At 49.1% G+C, this 24,963-nt stretch overlaps 1 protein-coding gene across 1 annotated transcript in view; it reads right to left on the minus strand.

The window, feature by feature from the left end:
• Positions 1 to 24,963, minus strand: part of Itgae (integrin subunit alpha E) — a 55,344-nt gene that overhangs the window by 24,809 nt on the left and 5,572 nt on the right. The window contains exons 2-18 of the mRNA XM_076936364.1: positions 18,075 to 18,198; positions 13,887 to 13,984; positions 13,117 to 13,184; positions 12,675 to 12,792; positions 12,327 to 12,458; positions 11,444 to 11,559; positions 10,786 to 10,937; positions 9,617 to 9,770; positions 9,010 to 9,160; positions 8,510 to 8,577; positions 7,601 to 7,739; positions 7,005 to 7,147; positions 6,558 to 6,698; positions 5,737 to 5,961; positions 4,239 to 4,369; positions 2,573 to 2,703; positions 1,454 to 1,617 (exon numbers count right to left, since the gene is read on the minus strand). Coding sequence (XP_076792479.1) covers positions 1,454 to 1,617; positions 2,573 to 2,703; positions 4,239 to 4,369; positions 5,737 to 5,961; positions 6,558 to 6,698; positions 7,005 to 7,147; positions 7,601 to 7,739; positions 8,510 to 8,577; positions 9,010 to 9,160; positions 9,617 to 9,770; positions 10,786 to 10,937; positions 11,444 to 11,559; positions 12,327 to 12,458; positions 12,675 to 12,792; positions 13,117 to 13,184; positions 13,887 to 13,984; positions 18,075 to 18,198 — 2,255 coding nt within the window. The remainder of the gene's footprint in view (positions 1 to 1,453; positions 1,618 to 2,572; positions 2,704 to 4,238; positions 4,370 to 5,736; positions 5,962 to 6,557; positions 6,699 to 7,004; positions 7,148 to 7,600; positions 7,740 to 8,509; positions 8,578 to 9,009; positions 9,161 to 9,616; positions 9,771 to 10,785; positions 10,938 to 11,443; positions 11,560 to 12,326; positions 12,459 to 12,674; positions 12,793 to 13,116; positions 13,185 to 13,886; positions 13,985 to 18,074; positions 18,199 to 24,963) is intronic.

The raw sequence follows: 24,963 nt of genomic DNA on the forward strand, positions 1-24,963 counted from the left end.
TGATAGTGGTGACCCACCCCACCCCCCTGGAGTCTTCCAAAGGATCGGGGCAGAGGGGAGCTGTCTCTCAAGCAAGCCACCAAGATCTTTAGAAGTTTCCCCAATCTGCTCACCGTTGGTTCTCAGGGCATTTGATGGTTCTCACCCCAGTCACAAAGGGATTCTAGCTTAGACTTTGTGTGTTGGGCCAACAAGAGCCATGGAAGGGAGAGTCATAGCCACATGTGAGTTAACAAAGACCTCCAGCAAGGAGGGAGAGTGAGGGGTAAAAACTGAAAATAGGAGGTGGGGGTGGGGGGTGGGGAGAGGCCTTTTGCTATGCTCTGTTTGAATGAGTCTTCTTGTCAGAATGAGAACACTGAACGCTGGTGAGATGGCTCAGTGTGTAAAGATGTTGCTCCCAGCCTGACAACCTGAGAAGAGAACTGACTCCCACAGGTTGTTCTCTGACCATCACATGTACATTGTGGAGTGCACAAATACATAAATTAATAAATAAGTGTTGAACATGAGAGGGAGTCGACTTGATTGCCTGGTAAAATACAGTTAGGCTTTTTAAATGTTAAAGATTTATTTTAGCCGGGCGGTGGTGGTGCATGCCTTTAATCCCAGCACTTGGGAGGCAGAGATGGGGGATTACTGAGTTTGAGGCCAGCCTGGTCTACAGAGTGAGTTCCAGGACAGCCAGGCTTACACAGAGAAACCCTGTCTCAAAGAAAAAAAAAAAGAAAAAAGATTGATTTTGTTATTTTAATTATTTATATGTGCCTGGGGTGGGGTAAGTGCACATGGGTGCTTAAGGAAGTCAGAGGCATCGGGTCCCCTGGAGCTGGATTCACAGGTCCCCGCCCCCACCCCCATGTGGTGCTGGGAACCACTTTCAGGTCCTCTAGAAAAGCAGCACACACTCCTGACCACTGAGCCATCTCCCTAGCTCTGTGCCTTTCTTTTTAGAGCCATAGATGTTCTAGCAACTGTCCTAAGCCAAGTAACAGTTAAAAGCACATTCAAAGCAGAATCCAATCTGACAAGGCCAGTTTTTAAAAACTGTGTCTCTCAATATCTTTGGCGAGATTTCTCTTTTTAAATAACCTTTTAAAAAAATAACTCTGTTTTTCTGCCTTTTCATTCTAATTTTCTGATGTGGATCCACTCAAGGCACTTCAGCCTACTGTTACTATCAGGTAAGATTAGACACCACAATTAAACCATCCCCTACTGCATCCAGCTTCTAGGAAGCTCAGTGATGGTGTAGCTCGCTCTGTATCTCAGAAACACACCCACGGCTCAAGCTTCTTTAGTTTGGATTTCCATTTTCGGTAGGATTATATTTCCAGTGCCACTTTGTGGTTCTTGTTATGTTTTGGTTGCTTCAGTCGCCTCATTCATCTGTGTAGGGAGGCTCCTGCACGCAGACACATTCTCTGGGCTGTTGTCTAAATTCTCTACTTACCTCCTCCTCTGTGGAGATGAGCCAGAAGTGTTCACACAGAGAGGACCTTCCGCTCCACTTCCTAAGGCAGCTCTGACAACTGCTCGAGTCCGCGCACTGCAGCCTCTGCTTCTGCTTGGTCACATCCACATCCACCGTAAAGTTGAGTGACATCTCTCTAAGGCCTGGGGTTGAAGACCAGACCTTTTGGTGAGGCTGGAAGGGCAAGGCCCAGGCAAAGAGGCCCTACCTGCTGAAGCTCTGTGAGCCACTGCTGAACGTGGTCCTCATGAGTGGACTTCCTTGAAGCCAGACTTTTTGGGTCTCTCCATATAGCTCCAGCCTAGAACTTGTTATGTAGATGAAGCTTGCCTTGAATTCACAGAGATCCACCTGTCTCCCTCCTGAGTGCTAGCATTAGTGCCCAGCTAGTCACCACCATTGTGGAGATGACATTCCCCCAATTTTTCCGATAGACCTGGTCAGGGTCTCTCAGTATTCTGGTCCCACACCCAGCACATTCTCTAGGCTGAGTCCAACCTTCCTTAGGGAAAGAGGTTTTAAGAGACGTGCTAGCCGGGCAGTGGTGGCGCATGCCTTTAATCCCAGCACTTGGGAGGCAGAGGCAGGCGGATTTCTGAGTTCCAGGCCAGCTTGGTCTACAGAGTGAGTTCCAGGGCAGCCAGGGCTATACAGAGAAACCCTGTCTCAAAAACAAACAAACAAACAAACAAACAAAAACAACAACAAAAAAAACAAAAACAAAAAAGAGAGAGAGAGAGAGAGAGAGAGAGAGAGAGAGAGAGAGAGAGAGAGACGTGCTAACTAACTTCATGTCAATTTGACAGCAAGAGTTCTTTGGAAGACAGAACCTAGTTGAGAAAATGTCCCCACCAGATTGGCTGGTAGGCAAGCCAGTAAGTAGCATTCTTCCATGGCTTCAGCTTTGGTTCCTGCCTCCAGGATTCTGCCTTGAGTTCCCACCCTGAATTTTCTGGATAATGGACTACAAAGTGTAAGCTGAAAGAAATCCTTGTCTCCCTAAGTTGCCTTTGGTCACAGTTTTTTATCACTGATAAGTTATTTCTCCACCAGCGGAACAAGCCAGATTCGTATGTATAATAAGCAGGCAGCCATTACCTGGCTCAGACGCTACACCTGAAGAGTCAACTTCAAAACACAGTTCTACATCCATTTTGCCTGTGAAGACCATGGGCAGTGCATCGGGGGCAAAGGTCATAGACACAATCAGGTCAACCACAGGTTGTGAGCTAAAGAAGAGAGCAAAGAGGCCCGTGAGAAGTGCACACGCGACTCTGCCACATTCAACATCTCCGACATGCAGGGGTGCACTGAGTTCACAGGGTTTATTAATGGGAGGGAAAGAGGTGAGGCTTTGTTCTCAGGGGCAAGCAATTTTCAGTCTTGTGGCTAGAACCCCTGTGTACCCTGCCCTGCGGAAAGTTCCACACCTGTTGTCTGTTCACCAAACATCTCCAAGCGAACAGGCCTCCAAATGGGGCATCCATTCTCCTCACCTTCCAATCCCCAGCCAGCCCCCACCCCAAGCAGCGACTGGTGCTGTCTTACTGACCATGGGCCACCAATAAACAGGAGCAGAGACATGCAAGGTCCTGGTGATGCTCTGATAGGATATAAGGTGACAGAAATGGAGGCTACTTAGATCAGGTGGCCAGAATGCTCTCCCTGATAAGGAGGCCTTGAAAGTGAGAGCTATTAACAAGAAAAAGGCAGCTATGTGAGGGTCTGAGGGAAGAAAACAGAGCTTGTGCAAAGGGTCTGCAGCAGGATGAGACTCACTTGTTTGAGAAACACAAAAGTCAGAAAGACAGGAACATATGAGTGAAAGACGACCGTGGTGACAAGAGCTGGGGATAGGAGGGTGGGCAGGGCCAGACACGGGCAACATTGTAGACAGAAATGAGGAACTGGGATGGGGATTTTACTGAGGTGGGACCTACAGAGAGGTTTTAAGCAGTAGAGTTAGAGGGATCACGTCAAGAGAGCACAGTGTAAGTGGTGATCCTGGCAAGAGATGACAGCACCCTGTGCTGGGAGGTGTTTTGGAGTCAACATTAACAAAAAAGCAATAAACAGGATAACAGAGGAAGGATGAAGAAGCCTACGGAGGGCTTTTGTCCTCTGTAGCTCAGAGGACCTTGAGCTGGTGATCCACCTGCCTCAGCCTCCTAAGTAGCTGAAATTCTAGGCCCGTGCCACCAGGCCCAGCCCCAAAGTTTAATCATCACTCTCTAGGTGGGTGATATAGTACCATTTGCTGAAACAGGAGTCTGGGGCAGGGACAGCCTGGGGCAGGGACAGCCTGGGGATTGGAGCTCCATTTGGAGGCCTGTTCACTTGGAGACAGTTTGGTGACATCCAGACAACAGGTATGGAACTCTGGAGGGCAGGTGCACAGGAGCTCTAATCACAGGACTGAAAATTGTCCCAGGGGTTCTGAAATTTACAGCAAGCTGCACCCCACCACCATAACTGAAATACCTTCCTTGTGTACTTTCTCATGTGACTCTCCCACCCCTGTGAGCCAGGCACTGTCATTATTCCCAATTGTGGATAAGAAAGTTGGGACTTAGACTTTGATAGCCCACTCAAAGTCATACTGCTGAGAGCTAAGGAGCAAACTCACCCAGGCAAACCCTAGAACCTGTACCCTGTCTCCACACTTCTTCCCTCCCTCCCTGCCTGGAATCTGTAGGGCCCTCTGAGTGTACAACAAGGGATGAGGCTGGGGCTTGAGTCAGAAAAGGGCAGGGAAGACCCCTACCGGAGCACAACTGCCACGTCCCGAGAGCCAACTGTGATGTCAGCAAGGCCGTCACCATTGAAATCTAAACCACCAGACACAGACATGCCGAAGTAGTGGAGTCCCAAGGCCACAGAAGAGGCTCTGATCTGCTGTGAGAGGAGAAGGAAAAGCTTCACCTCTATTCCCTTCAGCAGCACCACCCACCTCCTCACTCTGGGGGTGAACTGTCTCTGAGGAAGTGACATCTGGGTGAATCCCTGAAGGGCTGGTGAGACTTTACTGGGGGGGGGGGGTTGGGGGGAGGCTGAGGGGAAGAGCTGGGGGCTCTGAGGACACAGTGAAGGCTCAGGGGGATGTGAGTGTGGGGAAACTTGATGTGGCTGGGGTGGGAGTGTCAGGAAAGGCTCTTTGGAAGAAGTAACCCCATCAGGATCGCAGTTTAGAAGCAGCCCTGGAGGCACAGGGAGAAGATGGGCTGGAGGCGAGAGCTGGGGCCCAGGAGAGGATGGAAAGCCTAAGCTAATGCCGTGGGGTGTGTGTGTGTGTGTGTGTGTGTGTATGTATGTGGTGTGTATGTGTGTATATGTGTGGTGTGTGTGTGTGTGTGTGTGTGTGTGTGTGTGTGTGTGTGTATGTGTGTGTGTGGTGTATGTCTGTGTATGTGTGTGTGGTGTGTCTGTGTCTGTGTGTGTGTATGTGGTGTGTGTGTGTGGTATGGTGTGTGTGTGTGTGGTGTGTGTGGTATGTGTGTATGTGTGATGTATGTGTGTGGTGTGTGTGGTGTGGTGTGTGGTGTGTGTGTGTGTGTATGTGTGTGTGTATGGTGTGTGTGTGTGTGGTGTGTCTGTGTGTGTGTGATGTATGTGTGTGGTGTATGTGTAGTGTGGTGTGTGGTGTGGTGTGTGGTGTGTGTGTGTGTGTGTGTATGGTGTGTGTGGTGTGTGTGTGTGTATGGTATGTGTGTGTAGTGTGTCTGTGTGTGTGTATGGTGTGTGTGTGTGGTGTGTCTGTGTGGTGTGTATGTGGTGTGTGTGTGTGTCTGTGGTGTCTGTGTGTGTGTGTGTGTGTAGAGAACAGAGTTAACATCATTACGATATGGCTATGCATTGGGTATCAAAGTATTGGGGGACTATCGCAGACATCTTGTGTGGAGAAGAGAGGAGTAAGTGTGCAAAGGATCATCAGTTTTCTGGAAGATATTTATGGACTAAGATGTCTTAGCGTAAGAAGCCTAGGGACCACCTGGGGGAGGTGTTTAAGAAGCAGCTGAAGGAGGAGGGGGAGGAACCAGAGCATGGAGGATCTGGATGGAGACAAGAACCAGAGGCAGAGAGGAGGGACCTGAAGTGGGTTGATGGCCAGCCTACCCCTGGTGACTTCTTGCCTTTGCTGGCATTCTCCACCATCAGAGGCTGGCCCAGCACTTAGGACTGAGGCTAACTCAGGACTTTAGCTCATTCTGTCTGTGAGAAGTTTGAACCCCAGAGAAGAAACAGGAAAGCCCTTGCATAGTTACCTGGGAAGGACTGGCATGCAGGCCATCTGAGTGTCCGTTGTAGATGTACACACTGCCATAGCTGGCCCCATCGCCTGCCCCAAAACCCTCCAGAGGGGCCCCGATGGCCACATCTGTGAATTTATCTTGATTGATATCTCCCAGAGCTGCCATAGCAAAGCCAAAACGGCTGTTGATGAGCCCAGGGTGCCCACTCAGTGTGTGTGCCAAGGAGAAGGAAGCATCCTGCAAAGTGAACCAACAGCTCAGTTCCCAAGAAAGGTGTGTAGGCAACTGTCCCCAGACCACCCGGAGGGCATCTCCCTCAAGGGGTCCCACTCTCCAGCAGGAGTCTAAGGCTGAGAAAAAACAAGGGAACAGGCCCATAGTAAAGCCAGTGTCTGGAGGTCCGGGACCTGGAGTCTACCCCTCTATTCCCATGTATTGCTATATTAGCAGTAGGGAGGCTTAGGGCCCAGTTTCAGCTCTCCCATGCCCTTGCTGGGAAAGCTTGAGCAAGGCTCAGTTAGCACCACTAGCTCACTGAATCCCATCCTCTGTCTTTACACATCTGTAATGTGACAGTGAGAGCCACTGTCATAGTTGCTGTGAGAAACAGCGAGACCAGAGCAAGTGTTCCATCTACTGGGCAACTATGGCAGATGTCCAACAATTACCCAGGTAAGAAACAGGACAGCCATACATGCTGAACACCCATGAGCACTGTCTACTCTTACCAAGCAGGTACCAGGCCCAGGCTTATCCAACCTCTGCTACCTAAGCCTTGGGCTATGCCTAAGCAGGCATAGCCTCAGCCAGCTCATGAGGCTGAATACTCTCACCTGCTCAGGCACATGGTACACATAGACTCTGCCTTCTTCTCCACGGATGTGGTAAAATGGAGCAGCCACCAGCAGAAAATCTGTGGTCCCATCCATGTTAATATCCACAGGGCACAGTACAGAGCCAAAGTAGGACCCCATCTACAGCCCAGAAAGAACTCAGAGCTCTTGAGCATGGGAAGACCCCCTTCCACCCTCCCCACACCTAGAGCCGTTGCTTATGCTCTTCCTGGAGCACCAAGCTGGGGCTGTTCCAGATCAATCTGATCTCTGGGGTCCCAGGGGATTAGGGGTGAATAGCTGAGTCTCCACAGAGGGAGCCCACTGAACAGACATGAGAACCACTGAATTTACTCCCAGATCTGAGCCTTGCCCAGGGTGGGCCCATCCCTCTACCCATCACCTCAGAACCCCTACTGGTGGAATGGTGACTTCTCCAGGAGGTACCTGCTCTCCCTCTATCCGTCCCACAAAGGTGTCCTCTCTGTCCTCCTTCTGGAGCTCAAACACAGCCCCACGGAGCTTGTGCCTTGGAGCCCCTGCCACGTAGGAGACGCCATGGGCCTTGTGTAGCACTGCAACGGAATAACCTGGGGCCAGAGTGGTGTGACTGCAAACAGTTGCTCCCCACTTCCAGTCTTTCCCTTCAACTCCATCTCCCCAGACACGTGTTCCCACTGAAGTCAGTTCTGTACTGACAGAGACATGTGTGTCCCCATACATACAAACAGACAAACTGGGAAGCTGACCCAGGGACCATACAGTCTGAGACACTGAGGTTGCCTGCTGGTGTGCATATTAGGATTCCTAATGGAGACAAGTTAGGATTCCCAGTTTGTCTTCTAGCCCCTACCCCAGATGACAGGTTTGTTCCTTCCTAGCCTTCAGGCTCTACCCTCGGGTAGCCTTTTGCACTCCTGGCTCCACTTTCCCATCCAGGCCCTGCCTTTGCCCCACCCTCCTGCTATCCTGGAGTCCCTTTCCCTTTGTTACCTCCAGGCCGCACCCTTGTCCCGCCTGCATCCACCAGACCCTGCCCTTACCAAGGTAGCTGTACTGCACAGCCCTGGAGTCCTCCTTGGCTGTCTGGTTTAAGAAGCGGCCCCGACCATCCTGTGTGTTGTAGAGCAGCGCACCTCCAGACCAGTTAAAGGCCCCCACAGTGCCAAGCAACACCTGCCCCTGCAGAGGACCCAGAGGGCACCAAATGAGCGGGAGGGACCCAGGGACCAGAGAAGCAAAACTTCCTGGACAAGGAGGATCTTCAGCGGCCAGGAAGGAAGATGGGTTGGCAAATATTGGATTTTCTGCTCTGTTCTCATGAGTCAGGTGAGTAACCCAAGCTCCAGAAGGAACCTTGGGACCCAGATAGTGAGCATTTTTTGAGCATACGATGGAATAAGACGGTGCTCCTGACCTCTGCCTTGGTCCCCTGTGTTGTGTGAAGGTGCTGTATTCTGCAGCATGTGCCTGTTGGGACGTGTGTGTGTGTGTGTGTGTGTGTGTGTGTGTGTGTGTGTGTGTGCAGATGGCATTGGTGTAACTGGATTCAGCTCTCACCTGCACAGAGGCCCTAGTTAGTGAGTGCTCCATCTGTTACCTCCCTTCTTCCTCCTCAGCTTCCTCTTCTCCCACACGCTGGACAAGTTTCAGCTTTATCAAACTCCCTGTTTTCCTGACACACTTCGGTGGGCTTGCTACCAAGGCCCAATCTCAGTTCTTACAGCTAAGAGAATATCCCAATCCTTTAAGCACACAAGGTAACCTCCTATAATAAACCACTATTCTCTTGTCCATCTCAGTGTCCAGAGAGGGGAAGCTAGTGGATAGTTTCTCTTGTTTCTAAACTGGCTCCTCCAGAGACACTCCCACCGGGAAACTATGAACCAGGAGCCCCTCATTCCCTGGTGGCAGATCTTGGGGATCCTGCCGGTGCCGAGTGGGCCACAAACCTTGTCCAGGATCTGGGCACTGAAGCCAGTCTGTGCGAGTTGATATTGAAGGGCGTCTCCAACTGTGCCTGGAAGCCAAGGAATCTGGTGAAACGTGCTGTGTCGATTGTCAGGGTGAGGTATGTCTAGGAGGGGCCGTCTGGACCAGGCCCCCAAAGGGATAGCTATTTGGTGGAACAGTACACTGAGCTGAGAACAGAGATCTGGGTTGTGCTTAAGTAAGTACTGGCTGGCTGGGCCTGGGCAGTTCCGGTTGTCTTTCTGGCCTCTGTCTCCTCATATCTGTAAGTTCCTGTTGGGACTCTGATCTGGTCTTACTTGCTTCTCTACCACCAGCTCAACAGAGTTTCATAGATTCAAGAGGACTAGGGGTGCCATTGCCATTTTAGAGATTAATAGCTGTGTCTCGGGGAGGTGGTCGGAGTCCGGGAGAGTTGGTCTGGAGGAGGGTGTCCTGCTGAGCACTGGGATGTTCTCACAAGGCCCACGGGAGCCCCCACCTTCCATGTGGATGATTCTCTGTTGCAGCTTGCTCAGCAGCCCATCCAAGGCTGAGTAGTTAGTCACTTTGAAAGTGTGGGCCTCTTTGGGGTCCGAGGCAATCAGCTTCAGTTCTCTGTAAGCTTTCGTCTTCTCGAACGCATCGCCCACCTGTGTGAAGACCCCAGTCAGTGAGTGATCCGTCACTGTCTCCTTCCTCCTTCCTGCTCATTGTCCTTCACGCCCAACAAGCTCCTTTTTTGGCCGTGTGTTCCTGACACACCTGGATCTCCTCAGCATCCCCTCTCCGCCTACAAAACCTGATGATCCTCCCCTGTGTATTAGGCCAGACACCCATGGCTACCAGAACTCAGCTCAGGAGTCTCCCTAAGGAACCTTCACACAGGCTCTCCCCATCCTGTTCAGCCTATGAGCTATGCCCACCTCGGGATGAGCCTTCTGTAGGGCCCAACAAGGAGGGGAACATGTAAGAGCAGGTGGCCAGGAGAAGAGGAGTAACTGTGAATAGAGAGGGTTTAGAAACACTGCTTCCAGAAGCTTCCACTGGGTTGCCCCCTTACTCAATCTGTACAGAGTCAGGTTTGCCTCCCGGCTCTTAGCGCTTACCCCAATGGCAAAGCGCACAACACCCTGCATCTTTGAGGAGTTGATGACAGTTGTAAGGTTGAGAGGGTCCCCAAATATGTCACCGTCAGTGAGCACCACCATGACCTTCAATGCTTTCTTTCTGGAGCCTCCGCTTGGAGTGAAGATATTGTCTCTTAATGGGAGAGAGAATGGAGACAATTGTCCAAAGGGTTGTCTGGGCTCTGGGTGAGGTTTTATTCATTGATCAGCTACAATTGGAGAGTTAAGGAGCCCCCGCCTTAGGAACACAGGAAGAGCGCACTTGTCTACTCTGAGGTCCAGAACACAAGGAGACCCTAATGCAAAGGGAAGTCTCCAGTCAGTCTGGTGCTGGCAGGGCAGAGTAATTTCTCCCTGAACAACGGCCCAGAAGAGGCTGGATTTACATCACACAGCAAGGCATAAGCCACTTACTCCTCATCTGCCCCTGTTGTAAGAGCACTGCGTCTGCCCCATTGATGTGTACCCAGTATGGAATTTTAGGTTAAAAGAAAGGCAATATTTAACTTTTTTATTTTACTTCTATACAAAAAAAAAAATTGTACTTTCTGGGGTTTTTTGTTTGTTTTGTTTTGTGGGGTTTTGTTTGTTTGTTTTGGCTTTTGTTTTATTTGTTTTGCTTTGTTTTGTTTTGTTTAGGCAGGGTCTCTCTGTAGCCTTGGCTGTCCTGGAGCTGACTATGTAGATCAGTCTGTCTTCAAATTCACTTTTGGGGTTTGAGGCACAACTTCCCAGGCCTCCTGAGTGCTGGCATTGGAGATATATGTCACCTTGCTTAGTTTCAATGGTTCCTACACACCAGGCACTACTATAAGTACAGTATATAGTTTAACTACTTAATCCTCACAAAATCCTAAGAAGCAACAATTTGTGTTATTTTCATGTTAGAACTGAGGAAACAAAGCACAGAAGGTTAAGTAATTTGTCCAAGATCACACAGGAACAGCCAGGATCTGAGCCCAGCAGCCTTCTCCTAGGCACTCCTGGGCATCTAATAGCAGGCAGACCTTAAGGGAATTACAGAAAGACAGTTCTGGGGTGTCATCGCCACAGCCCTTCTCAGCACCCTAACCTCCTCCTCCCACAGTTCCACCCAGCCATCCTTCCAGATACTGTGCCACGGAGCCTCTCAGAAGCATCGGACTCACAGGACATGCTGCATGGCTGAGGCGGTCTTAGTGACTTCCTTCACTTGCACGATGCTCTGAACTTTGGCAAGGGAGGCATTAATGTCCCGGCTGTCTTGAAGATCAAACTCAGTCTGGATCACCGCCCCATACTGCACTAGGGCAAAGCTGCACTGGAGAGCAGAGGGAGGTGGAGGGGGTTATTGGACTGTACTATAGACACCCCGCCCCAGAAACACAGGAAGCAAGCACTTGTCTACTCTGATGTCCCTGGACACAACAAGACGTTAACGCGTAGGGAAGTCTCCAGTCAGGCAAGCACTGGCAGAGCAGTTTCTCCCTGAATCTGTGTCCCCATGAAGACCTCTCTATATTGACTATACATTCAGTATGCCACTTTCTTTGGCCAGTGGGATATTAACAACTATACGTATTGGGACACTGAAGCGTTCATGACTACCACAAATGAGTAGGGACATCTCAGGCCATCCATCCCTAGTCAAGCAAGCAGATACCTATAGCAGCATGATAACTCCAGGCAAAACTGACACAAGAGTCACCCAGCTGAGCTCAGCTCAAATACCTGAAGAGCTACAAGCAAACGAAGGGTGGCTTCTCTGAAGCTGGTACTTAAACACAGATGTGTGCAAAGGTGAGCCCAGCCCTCAAGGAAGCCCACCTCAAAACACTTCTCATAGAAGTTCCTCATCATGTTAGAGATGAAATTTTTGGCCTTCTGGAAGTCTGGGGGATCAATGCTTCCTGAGCCATCCAGAACAATAGCGATCTCAGTGCCTGGTCAGGATGAAGGAACAGGTAGGCGTGGGTGTGAGATTCCAGGCAGGAGTAAGAGCAGCATGTTCTGCCCTGTAAGGCACCCCCCCCCCAACACACACACACACACACACACACACACACACACACACACAAAATACTCAGATGCCCCATCTGTGGTTCAGTTCAAGGAAGAAGCCAGGGAAAATGGAGTTATCCCCACCCCACCCCATACCCCAAAACCCTGTATCCCTAGCTGTCCTAAAGCTAGCTCTGTAGACCAGGCTGACTTCAGACTCACAGAGATCCACCTGTCTCTGCCTCCTGAGTGCTGGGATCTCTGGTGTGTAACACACCGTCCTTACCTTAAAGGCAAAGAGAGATCTAGAACCTGGTTCTCACTACTATGGGAATCACTCCCATTTCCGTGGCCTCAGTTTCCCCACCTCTAAGCAGGCTCAGCTGGTAAAGGAGCCTGCTGCCAAGCCTGATGACCTGAGTTTGATTCCCTGAAACGTACACAGTAGAGGGCTCGAACTGACACCTGCAAGTTGTCCTTTAACCTCCACATGTGAGCGTGGTTGGCACACATGTGCACGAACACACCCCTACACATAGCGAACAAACACACACATTTTTTTCTTTAATTGAGGAGACAGGTCTGGGACTTGCCATGCCTATAGGACCTGGCCACTGTTCCCCATCTTCTAGATCTGAATACACCTTGATTCCAGAGGCCATTAGCCTGGGAGTTCATTATGGAGGCCCCCTAATCTGCCTCTTCTCACCAGCTTCCTCCTCATCTTCCTCCTCCACTGTCCGGCGTCTCCTGGCTGACTTCATCTCCTCCCCTGTGCTGCTTCCTTTGCTTCTGTAGTAGTCACCAGAGTCCACATGTGCATCTGGATCCAGAAATCCTTCTTTAAGAAACATACAGACAAGACACAGAGTCAGAAGAAGCCTCCATGCACCGCTGCCTGCCCAGGACAAGGGTCATTAACTCTTCCCTGACAAGGACCCTGAGCTTGCTTGTCCCATTCTAAAGCAAGTGTCTGTCTGCTTCTGTTTGTGATCTGGTGTTTCTCCTTGGATCTTCTTTTTCTCTGATCCAAGGCCAGAGAATCTCCAATCCTTACCAAGGTCAGAGAAGTAGGCTTGGGCTTGCAGGGCCAAGCTGGGGGTGAGTAGGCTGCAGGCACCAGTGAGCTCTGAGTTGAGGCTGCGGGACTTCCGGGACTGTACCTGAATGCATACCTGGAGAGAGGGAGAAGGAAAGGAGCAGGCAGGCGGGCGGGGTCAGCCCATACTTCCTAGTCACAGCCACTGTCACCCTGATTCCAGAACACAGTGGTTCAGCCAGTTAGAGGACAGAGAAGCCTTACTCCTCGGGGTTAGGCGTCAGGTGCTAGAGTCGAAAATGCAGTCAGTGGGCTCTGGCTGGGTCAGACTTGGCATCACTATAGCCGGTCAGAGCACAGATAGACGGCAGCATAGCAATAGGATTGGCCACACCATCATCACCCACAGGAGCCAGCACCAGCCTCCCAGGGTCCTTTGTCCTCCTGCCTATCTACTCACCAAAACACCATTGTGGTTCCCGACCAACATCACTCCCTGGTACCTGCCCTTTGGCATACAGATGTGCTCTGAAACAGTTAAAGCAGGGAAGGATGAAGGGGTTTCTGGGAGCCCACCATCAAGCCAAGGTCAGGGCCACAGGGATGCTGATGTCATCAGCCTCAAGAAGCTAAAGTTGGAGGTCCCATGGACCTGAGAAGCTTGGGTATGCCAGGATGCAGTCTCTGTCCCAAACCCCTTTACCATCTCAACAAAGACCCCACTGCCCAGCCTTGACAACCAGGGATGGGGATTCAGAAATGACTGCCACCTGGGGCTTCTCAAGGGGCTCCTGGTGTATGGATTGGGGGCGGTAGGTGCCTGTGAGCTCTGAGTTAAGGCCATGGGACTGGCTGCTGGACATGGACCTGAATGTGTATCTGGGAAGAGAGATCCAGGAAGACTCCCAATGTCAGCCTTGAACACATGCCCGTGAACACACAGAGACACAACAAAACATGAACCTATTAACATAGTGCCAGGCACATGGTGAGCAACCAGGGAATGTTAACTCTAGATCTGTCATTAGGACTGTAACGGGAGAGGCAGGCTGGGCTGTGGTGGGTAGCATGACCCTGGGCACTGGGGTTCAAGGTTCACTATGGGACTGGGGGCCAGAAGTGGTTGGGCTGGATCAGGCAGGACTGGGATTGGAATAATTTGAGCTGAGATTATGTAAGGTTCCTAAGCGGCGTCCTGGGGAGCATGCTATGGAGGTGGGGCTGGCTTACCCACTGGCTGACAAGCAAGTTCATCTGGAATGATGGATATAGCACATCGATACAGGGCCGCTGAATTCCTGTTGGCGCTGCGTCTGGCTACCAGGAGGCTGAGAGGGTGAGGAGACAGCAAAGACAAGCTGGCTGACAGTTCCTTTCCCTTCCCTGCCTCCCCAGGCCCAGTTTTCATATTCCTGCCTGAGGACGAGGCCCAGACATGGGTATGACGGACAGCTTTCTAGCCCAGGCCTGTAACTCAGCATTACAGGGAAGGCACATAGTCGGCCTCTACTTCTCCATGGCTCCAGGCAGGGAAACAGTTAAATGTAACCCCTGTCTGCCTGCCTGACAATTTGGAGCACTTTTGGTGGTTAGAAAAGACTCCTGTCCTGTGGGATGGAATGGGGGAACCAGGAAGTCACCAGCCATACTGCCAGTCCCTTGAAGGGCAAAGCTGACTGGAACATTTCACTCATCTGTCCTTAGCATTTCCTGACTAGGAACTAGAGGTTTTGGGGGAGCTGATGAAGACAGCCTGAGGAGATGTCAATCCTACTGTGAAGTTCTTGTCTCCCACCTCAAATCCAAGAAGGTGGCAGAGGACAGGGTCATCTTAAACTATCCATACTGCTCCATGGGGCCTGGGGCCTGGGGCTTGGCTGGCCTGAGACTCAGGGAGGCTGAGCACCTGTGTCTGGGTTTGCAGAGTAGTAAGTAAGAGGATCTGAAGACCGCCTTGGCAACAGTGAGCCAAGACCAAGGCCTTCGTGGTGACAGGAAGCTATGGAGAGCTTTGTAAAGGGGAAGCACACGATACATGAGTAGTCTGTGCTTTTGAAAGGTCATGATGTGGCTGTGGGGGACTAGAAGACAAGATAGCACAGGAGGAGGGACAGACATGGGGCCCTGTCTCTGCTTCCTCAGCTCTTACCACTAGACACTCTTCTTTGTTTTGTCAAGATAAAATTTCTCCATGTAGCCCTGGCTGTCCTGGAACTCCTCTGTAGACCAGGCTGGCCTCAAACTCTGCCTGTCTCTGCCTCCTGAGAGCTGGGATTGAAGGGCTGTGCCACCCCACCCAACTCAGAATAAAGACCAGGCATCTTTCTTTCTGTTTTCTTTTTGGTGGTGCTGAGGATCACACCTCAGGCCAGGCAAGTGCTCTGCCACCGACCCACACCTAACCTCTCGCTGTCTTTCTTAAAGCTATCATCACAGCCATAGGCCAGGCAGGATCTGACCCCATTGCTACCCCTCCAGCCTGCCCTGCTCACCCGGAGACAGACCTGCAGATGTATGCTGGGGCCTTTAACAACTTTAGGTCCTGGTCCTTCCTAGCCTCAGGCCCTCTGGCCAGCTGTCCTTTCTGCCTGGAAGCCTGACCTTGCACTCCCTAAAACTGGCTCATCGACATCCTGTACTCTGCATAACTGCCACCCACGCCTACTGCTTTCTCCAAGTGGCCCCACCTCACGCTCTAGTTACCCCGCCCTGATGCTTTCCTTCTCAGAACTTGCCACCACCAGACAGTAGCTTGCTTCCTTAAGCGAGTTCCCCAACAGTCTTGTCTACTTGGTCTATCACGCAATCCCCGAGGCCTAGAACACCTCCTAGCACAGTATAAAGGCTCAGCAAACATTTGTTGAATGAATGACATGCATGACCATACAGGCAACGGCTGAGGGCTTGATCTGGGGTGTTGGACAGAGGGGTAGAGGACCAAGGTGTGCCTGAGTTCCCAAATTAGGTCACTGTTCAGTAACTCTGCCTCTCTCCCCAGGCTGTCTCGGCCCTGGCCCAGTACCTTTGTTCCTGCTCCCAACCATGTAGATGTGCTCAGAACCATGCTCCTTCCTGGAGCACCTGGAACAGCCCTTTGCCCCGCCTGTTTCCTCCTCCTGAGGAGCCTGCTACTCCCTTCTCCTGCAGAGCAGCCTTCCAAGGCACCAGCTCTGCAGGAACCTTCCCAAAGGAAGGTACAACCTGTCTCCGTCAAATCCTCCAGTAGACCTAACTACTGGATTCCCACTCCCATGCCCAGCCTTTGTTCCCACCTTGGCTATGAGCTCTCAGGAGACCACCATGTGTAGCTATGCAGACTGCACACTGCATATCCCCAAGGTGGTCATCCATATTTCAAGTGTGCAATTCTGTGGCCTAAGGCCCAGCCTGCTGCTCCCGACCCGTTTATCGCTGGCAGCCTCCAGGTTTGCTGACTTAGTGATTAGCAAAGCAGCTAAGCACAGACTGACCAGCTATGACCCAGGACCAGCTGTGACCGAGGACCAGCAACGACAGAGAACAAGCTATGACAGAGGCTGCCGTTTACTGACAGCCCCAGGTTCCCCGTTCCACTCTGGACTGGGTGCAGCTCCAGGACATCTCATCCATCTCCTGCCTTCTCCCAGGTGGCATTTTTACTTAATCCTCCATAATTCAGAAAGTACAGGAATTATGAGGTCCCTAGTACCCTCACCCTGGGGATGAGAGCAGCTATCAGCTTGTTCCTCTCTCTATGGTGAGCTGGGCCAATCAATTAGTGCATTTCCTGCCCCCTGCGCGAAGCCCAGAAACCCCCGAACTGTCTCCACTACATCCTCCTGCTGACAGTGCAAACCCCCAAGCCCCTCCGCCTTAGCAGGTGTTCAGGGAGGTGTTCCTGAGCCCCACTAGGTTTCCATCTCTTGACAACTCCCAGCACCCTTTTCATTGAGAGCTTTAAACACAAACAGTCCTTCTCCGTCTTGGGCCTCTAAGGGAGGGGACGGTAAGACTGTGAGCCAAGGGCTGGTAAGGGGCTCACTGGGGCGAAGATAACAAGGCAGGAGACGGCCACAGGTAACTTGACTAAAACCCTTTCATGTAGTGCAAACAACTTGGAAAACAAAATGTAAACCCAACCTCCCTTTATAAGGCTGATCAAATAAATCCCTCTGGCTCTGGAGTAGAAGTGCCAGAGGGGTTGGCCACATGCTCGGGCATCATCTCACATTTCCAGGCTGAACAGAATGTGACTTCCACTCGCTGATTTGACCTGATTTTGATTTTTTGATTGCATGTAACCACAATTTTTTTTTTTTTTTTTTTTTTTTTTTGTCTTTCGTGTTACAAGCACTGCCAATGTCTTCATATCAGGGCTAGAAATGAAGCTCACTACTAGAGTGTGCTTAGCATTCTTGAGGCCTTTGGTTCAATTGTCAACATCACACACACACACACACCATCATCATCATCAACCACCACCACCACCATCATCATAACCATCACCACCATCATCATCTTCTTCATCATCTATATGCCTGGGGCAGGGATCCTGGCACAGAGCGTATACTGAGAATGTGTAAGATCCTGGGTTCAATTCCAAGCACCACATTTGGTTTTTCTTTTGCATGGGCCTGCACATTGCTCTAGAGCTGGTGCCTGGGATACAACTACTGAACCAAAGGCCACTGTGCATCCCTGACCCACCAGTCACGGCCACGCTGCTCCCCAAGGCAACGACACCAACACACTCCCACACACTCCTGTGTGTCACCAGCACAGCCCTCAGATCTGACAGGTCTTGCTCAGCCAGAGGGTGGATACGGATGAGTTTCAAGACACAAGGCAGTGTTTCTCACAGTTCAGTTTGGCCAGATCCCATGTGAAGAAAGCCCTTTGGGTCCATTTTCTCAAATGGTCTCACAGCAACCCTGTGAGTTTCACAAATCACCTGTCCCGGGGCAGAAACTGAGGCTCAGGCTCACACCTCATTAAACTTGCTCAGTGAGGTGCCTCTGAGCCATGAGCCCCAGAACACTGCACTCTTAACTTCAATGGCTGAACCTCATAGTCTCCATCCATCCATTCATTCACTCATTCATTTATTTATTGTCACTCTTCAACTTTCCTGTGTTGAGAACGTAAGTCAGTAAAGCCCCCTGATGGACTTCATTTTAAAGTATCATTTAAGGTTCTCTCCCCTGACCCAGTGTAAGAAAAACTGAGTGAGCGGAGGACAGGGGCTCTGTGAGCTGCTGGTCTGGGGATCACGGCCTCCCTCTTCCCCCCGCTTTCTCTCTTTGGCTGTGTGTCATTCATCAAGAGAAATGGATGCTGCCCAGGATATGGGGTGGGATATCACAGCCTTCTCTGGGCTGTACCTCAGTCATCTTTGAGACCACCCTAGTCCTCACCATTCCACATGGTGGTCCCACTCACCAGGTCTGGTTGTTGCTGGGGTCTCGATGCAGAAGGGAGCTGAGCACAGAAGGTGCCCCTGGCTGGGGTGCTGTGACCCAGGCCCAGTCCACATCCACATTGAAGGCTCCCAGGGGCTTCAGGCCTGCGGGCAAGAGAAACACCTCATGAAAGAGGCACAGCGTTGAGGCTGTGGCTGTACCTGTGCCTGCCATCAATCCGCCAGATCCTGTGATGTCATCACCTCATTATGAAGATGAGAAAAAGCCTCCATCTCCAGGAACGCCTTTCCCATTGGGAAGAATGGATGTGGGTGTGTTTGACCCAGGGCTGCTGGTCTTTCTCCTAAACCAAGCTAGCTGCTCCAGTCCCAGGGAAAGCACTCTCGGAGGAGCGAGTCACATGGCTCATACTGTGTCCTGTATCAAACTTTAACAGGGATCCAGAGTCCCCAGAGATGGTCTATACTGCTACAAGTGACCCAAGAGGAAGCACAATGTCCTCACAAATATCTTCTAAGAATGTTTAATAGTTTGCGCCTTACAACCCTGAACTGGAAACAAGCCAAATGGTACCTGTGGGAGAGCGGATGAAGCAACTGTGTTCATATGATGGGACACCACTAATCAAGAATAAAAAGAAGTGGACTGAGGCACAGGATGACCCTCAACTCACTGTGCCCAGCGAAAGAAACCCAGGGGCCTGAAGAGAACTACAAAGAGCTCAGAGTGGTGACGCACACCTTTAATCCCAGCACTCGAGAGGCAGAGGCAGGTGGATCTCTGAGTTCGAGGCCAGCCTGGTCTATAGAGTGAGCTTCAGGGCAGCCGGGGCTACACAGAGAAACCCTGCCTCCTATCCATCAAAAAAGAAAAAAATGTATCTTAGGACCAACGATGAGGCCTCTTCTCATTCACACCAGCGACTTGCTTTAGATGTGTCTTAGTATTTGCTAGCCGGCTTTCAGCTCATGAATCATTTTTAAATAGTGCTCATACTTTCTCTTTTTGTATATTTTTATTTCAAGATCTTAGATTACTCAGCCATCCTCACACTCAGTTCTTCAGCCAAGGATAACTTTAACTTCCTAACGCTCTGTCTCCACCTCCTGCTTGCTGGTACCACAGTCATACAGCACCAGATCTGGTTTTATTAGTCATTTATAAAAACAGTCTTTAGCTTTGTTAACTTTCTCTATAGCAAGTTCATTTTCAAGCTCATTAGTATTTGCTCATATCTTTATTCCTTCCTGTACTGTCTTCGGGTTTAATTTGCTTTTCTTTTAGCTTATTGAAATAGAGCCTTCCAGGTTGGAGAGGTCAGACGGTGGAGAAGAGCATTGGCTGTCTTGCAGAGGAGCCAGGTTTGACTCCCAGGTGGTTAACGACCATCTGTTCCAACAGTTCCAGAGAACCTGTTGCCTTCTGGCCTCCATGGGCACTAGGTATGTATGTGGTTGTGGTACACAAATATGCATGCAGGCAAAAAAACATATACACATTACAAAAACTGTGTGTGAGTGTCTGTGTGAGCATGTGTATGTGTGTGTGTGAGTGTGTGAGTATGTGTGTGTGAGTGTGTGTGTGAATGTGTGTGTATGTCTGTGAATGTTTGTGTATGTGTGTAAGAGTGTGTGAATGTGTGTGTGTATGTGTAAGTGTGTGTGTGTTTGTGTGAATGTATGTGAATGTGTGAGTGTGTATGTCTGTGAATGTGTGTATATGTCTGTGAATGTGTCTGTATGTGTGTGAGTGTGTGGGTGAAGGTCTCCATATTTCTCTGGAAGGTTTACATCTATAACAGGGACGGGAGGATAGAATTGTGTGCATATATGTGGGGGGTTGTTTTGATTTTTTTGTTTTTTTGGGTTTTTGTTTTGTTCGTTTTTTAAAGTGGGGTTTTGTGTAGCTCAGGCTGACCTTGAACTCCTAATGTAGCTGAAGATGAATTGAACTCCTGGTTCTCCAGTTTTCATCTTCCAAGTGCCTAGATTACAGGCCTGTGCCACCATGCTCAGCCTCTTTGAGTGTGTGTGAAAGACTGAATTTCCTGTAATCACTGCTTTAAGTTCTGATTTCTCATGTGTTAATCTAAGCACTCAGCGTTTCCTCTGTGATTTCCTCTGTGACTCTGGGTTGTAACCAATTTAGGCTCCATCTGAACTGCAGTTCTTAGAGGACATGCTGGGTGGGGTGGCCAAGATAGTATAGTTTATATTATACATTTTATAGTGATAAAATATTAATTGATAAAGCAGTGTAAAATATTAATATTTTATTGGTAAGTGGAAATATTAGTTCATTAATATGTGACCAAAATGGAATAATGTTTTTAATATTAGCTGATTTGGTTTTTATATAATTGCATGTTTGAGCATTGGCCATTTTTATTTAATATTTTAGTTTTTTGGGTTTTTGTAGACTTATTTTATTTGTTTGTTTTTTGGAGACAGGGTTTCTCTGTGTGGCTCTAGCTATCATGGAACTCACGTTGTAGACCAGGCTGGTCTCCAACTCAGAGATCCTCCTGCCTCTGCTTCCCAAGTTCTGGGACTAAAGGTATGTGCTACTGTGTCTGGCCTAAGATACATTTTTTTTTTTAAAACAAGATTTATTTATTTATTTCATGTATGTGAGTACGCTGTAGCTGTCTTCAGACACACCAGGAGAGGGCATCAGATCCCATTACAGATGGTTGTGAGCCACCATGTGGTTGCTGGGAATTGAACTCAGGACCTCTGGAAGAGCAGTCAGTGCCCTTAACTGCTGAGCCATCTCACCAGCTCCCTAAGATACATTTTAAATGAGAGGGTATTATACCAAATTTTATGCCAGTAACCTTGATAATTTAGGTGAGATGGGGAAATTCCTTCAAAACAACAAACAACAAACAACAACAACAAAAACTAGCCAAAGAAGGAACACCCAAGATGAATCAGAGTTTTAATCATTACCAAGAACCTCAGAAAGAACGCTAGGCACAATGTCTTCACTGACAAATTCTTCAGAACATTTTAACAATGAACACCAGGCTCACACAGACAGAATTCTCTGTGCCAGTGAATGGAAAATAAAAGATGTTTCAAATTATTTCATGATGTCAACATAAGATTGATATCAAATGCTGACAAGAACAGCCAATGAAAGGACAACTGACAGCTGGTGGCCCCACCCCTCGTGACGTCATAGAAGTAAAACTTGCATATGAGAGACCAGAACAACTCCATCTTGGGTTTAGGCTCCATCTTAAGAGAATCTGATCTAAGGTTGAACTTGAGTTAACCAACACAAGCCTGTGCACCTAGCACAAGTTTCCAAGTTACTCCCTAACAAGTCTGGACCACCAAGTCACTCCCTAACAACCACCAATCAGGAGGAAAGCAGAAGTTAAGTTTATAGTTTGGCCTCCAGCACCAGCCAATTATTTTACAGGACAACAAAATTTCATGATAGCACCCCCCAATCAGATGTGTGCCAGGCTAGAAAGCCCCTTGCTTGTTTGCTTGCCTGAATAAATGCTTGCTTGAAACTGGGCTCCAGCTTCACCCTCCCACCCTGCTGCATTGTGAATAAAATCCCTAATGAGATTGCATTGAAATCGGCTTCGTGGTGGTCTTTTGGGGTTCACAAGTGCTTTGAATGGGCACAGCACAGGGAAATGGGATGAAAATTCTAAGCAAACTAGAAATAAAAGAGAATTCCTTTAATCTAATAAAGAACCTCTCTAATGATCAAACAAAACCCATGTTTAGCAAACTTTTTTTTTGTTTTGTTTTTCGAGACAGGGTTTCTCTGTAGCCCTGGCTGTCCTGGAACTCACTCTGTAGACCAGGCTAGCCTCAAACTCAGAAATCTGCCTGCCTCTGCCTCCCAACTGAGGGGATTAAAGTAAAGGCATGCGCCACCATTGCCCGGCAGCAAACATATTTTTTAAAGACAGTGTTCATACTTAGCCCAGGCTGGCCTTGAGCACAGAGCTACATCCCAGCCAAAACAAATGTTTTAACAATGACAGATTGTATATCTAAATGTGAAAAAGGAAATAATACACTCTTAAAAGAAAGCATAGACCTTGTGGGTAGACAAATATTTTTAAAAATAAGACACAAATAAGCATAAATCATAAGGAAAAAAGTGAATAACTTCTGTTTACCAAAGAGGGGGAAAATCATTAAAGAATGAAAGATACCAGGCAGTGTAGCGCACGCCTTTAATCCCAGCACTCAGGAGGCAGAGGCAGGCGGATCTATGAATTTCAGTGAGTCACTGACATACAAATGAGTCTTCTGAGGATGTTTACTTCACTTTTGCTTATTTGCATGTGTTGGGTGCATGTATGTGTGTGCAGAGACTAAAATTGACATCAGGTGTCTGTTTTCCATAAGTATTAAGGCAGGTCTCTTGGTGAACCTGGAGCCAGGTTGCCTAAGGGGCTGTTTGTCTGCCTCCTGTAAGGAGATTACAGGTGCTGCCACACCTACCTGAATAACATGGGTCCTAGGGACCAATCCTCACACTGGCACAGCAAATGCTTTGTTCATAAAATCGTCTGTCTCCTCGTCCAGATTCTTACTTTTTTCTTCTCTCTCTCTTTTTTTTTTTTTCCAGTCTTTTGAGTCAGGGTCTCTCTATGTAATCCCAGCTGTCCTGGAACTTACTGTGGACCAGACTGGCCTTGAACACAAACTCCCACTTTTGCCTCCAAAGTGCCAGGATTACGAGCTTGTACCACCATGCCCGCCCATACCTGAAGATCCTGAATCAGGAAGACAGGGAAGGGCCCGAGAGCATAATAAGCCTCTCATTGTGAATATGTCTACAGCTGGCAGGTCCTCAGACCTCGTTTCGAAGTTTTAGAATATTTTGGTAAAGAGGGGGAGTGAAAGAGATGGATCCAGTGCGTGTGAATCCTCAGAGCCTCGTCACTTGATAGGCTTGTGAGCTTGCTGCAGCTATCCTGTACACCTTCAGACACACCTGAAATCTAGTCATGAAAACCCTGCCACTGGTTAGATTCCCAGCCCTGCCCGAGCCTGTGACAAGGAGGATCCAGGAACAAACAACTCTGGTTTATCTTATATTGTCCCTATGCTAAACACTCCTGTGACCCATCTTTTACTGGAGTTTGAGTGTGTGTGTGGTGTATGTGCACGTTCATGTAGGTATGTGTGCACAAGTGCCGCTGTGTATGGAACCCAGAGATTGACATAAGGTATCTTCCTCTACCTCGCCCCACCCACCTTAGTTTTGAGAACCTGGCACTCATCAGTTGGCTAGACTAATTGGACTGGGAGCTCTGGGGTCTCCATCTGACTCTGCTTTTTTAGCCCCAGCTCTAGAGTCACAAAGCCACACCTCTGCTCCCCACTTTTTATGTGGGTGCTGGGGGTCTTTATTTAAGTTTTCAGCTTAAAAGCAGAGGCAGGTAGATCTCTGTGAGTTCAAGGGTAGCCTGGTCTACACAGTGAGTTTCAGTCTAGCTAGGGCTACACAGTGAGACCTTGTCTTCAAAACAAAATGTCTCATGTTTGCCCAGCTGAGACATCTCCCTAGTCTCATGCTTCTATATTCCATTCCTTTATCTTTACCTATTGTTTTGTTTATAAAAGGGAAGAATGCAATTAGACAAGAAAGGAGGTCAACGGTTAACTTACATTCTAACAATGAATCTGTGTATTTCCTAAGCCAGCCCCACTTTGAGCTCTGAACATAGCTCTGGGTCTCAGTAAATGCTTAATAACATTTCATCCGGATAAATGTGTCCATGAGTGGAGACCAGCCGATGTCACTCACGCTGTCTACAAAACAGGAAAAAGAAACTATTCTGGTCAAGTGTAGTGGCAGATCTCCATGAGTTTGAAGCCAGTCTTGACTACTTAGCAAGTTCCAGGACAATCAGAGCTACACAGAAGGACTCTGTTTCAAATAACAAAACCTATTTGATAGAGCACAACTGTTACTTGTATTTAAACCAAGATGTACTTCCTTGAGGATTGGCTTGGAGAAAGCATACAATTCTGAAGTTTCCCAGAGCTGCCATTCATACCCTCTCTAACTACCCTGACCAACACAGAACAGCCAGACCGCGAGTTCCCCAGTGCCTGGGGAATCACAGACCACTTTGAGAACCCAATGACTTCAGAGACTCTCTAGTCCCCCAAAGTGCATTCCGTGTAGTATGGTGCCCAGGACATCACATTCCAAAATCACACCGTAGGAGACCAGAGCGAGTCTCAAAATACACTTCTTCAACACCAATGAGTTGGTTTTTCTGAGGAACTACAGACACAATGAACATACTAGCTCCAAAAGGCTTTTTTTTTTTTTTTTTTTTTTTTTTTGCTAAAAACAAAAACCAACGTTACATCTAGAAGGGAAATCCTTTTGAGCCGAGTAGCCTCACGAAGAGGTGGGTTTTATTACCTGCACTGCATTGGCTGCATCTCCAGGTCCTTCCCCCACCCTCTCAGAACTTCAGGCCCCAGCAGCTCCAGGTTCCTGCTCTTCTTCTGCAGCTCAGGGTCCTAGATAAGTCACCGCGTACTCCTATGTTCTGACTGTTCGTCTGACCCTGTTTCTCCAGTCAATCTCCCTGATAATGATTTTGCTGCCATCCCAGACAGGGTTCCTGGAGTCAGGACTCCCTGAGAGAAGGGAATGATGGCGTTCCTTATGAATTCAGAGCTTGGGTAAGGACAGCGTGGGGTTTGGACTCAGCCTCCTTGGCTTGTTTCACGCTGTGCCTTGTGTCTGGGTGAGCCAGTTAAGAGGAACTAGGAATTGAGTCAAGTGAAGGGGGGAGAAACTACAGAGTGGGAACTGCTGGATTGTCCCAGGGTGAGTGGGGACCTTCTGTCTCCCCTTTTTATTGCCTACGATTGATTGATAAGAGTGGATTTGAAATCCCGGGC

Source organism: Arvicanthis niloticus, chromosome 6, assembly GCF_011762505.2.
Source record: "Arvicanthis niloticus isolate mArvNil1 chromosome 6, mArvNil1.pat.X, whole genome shotgun sequence".
NCBI lineage: Eukaryota > Metazoa > Chordata > Mammalia > Rodentia > Muridae > Arvicanthis > Arvicanthis niloticus.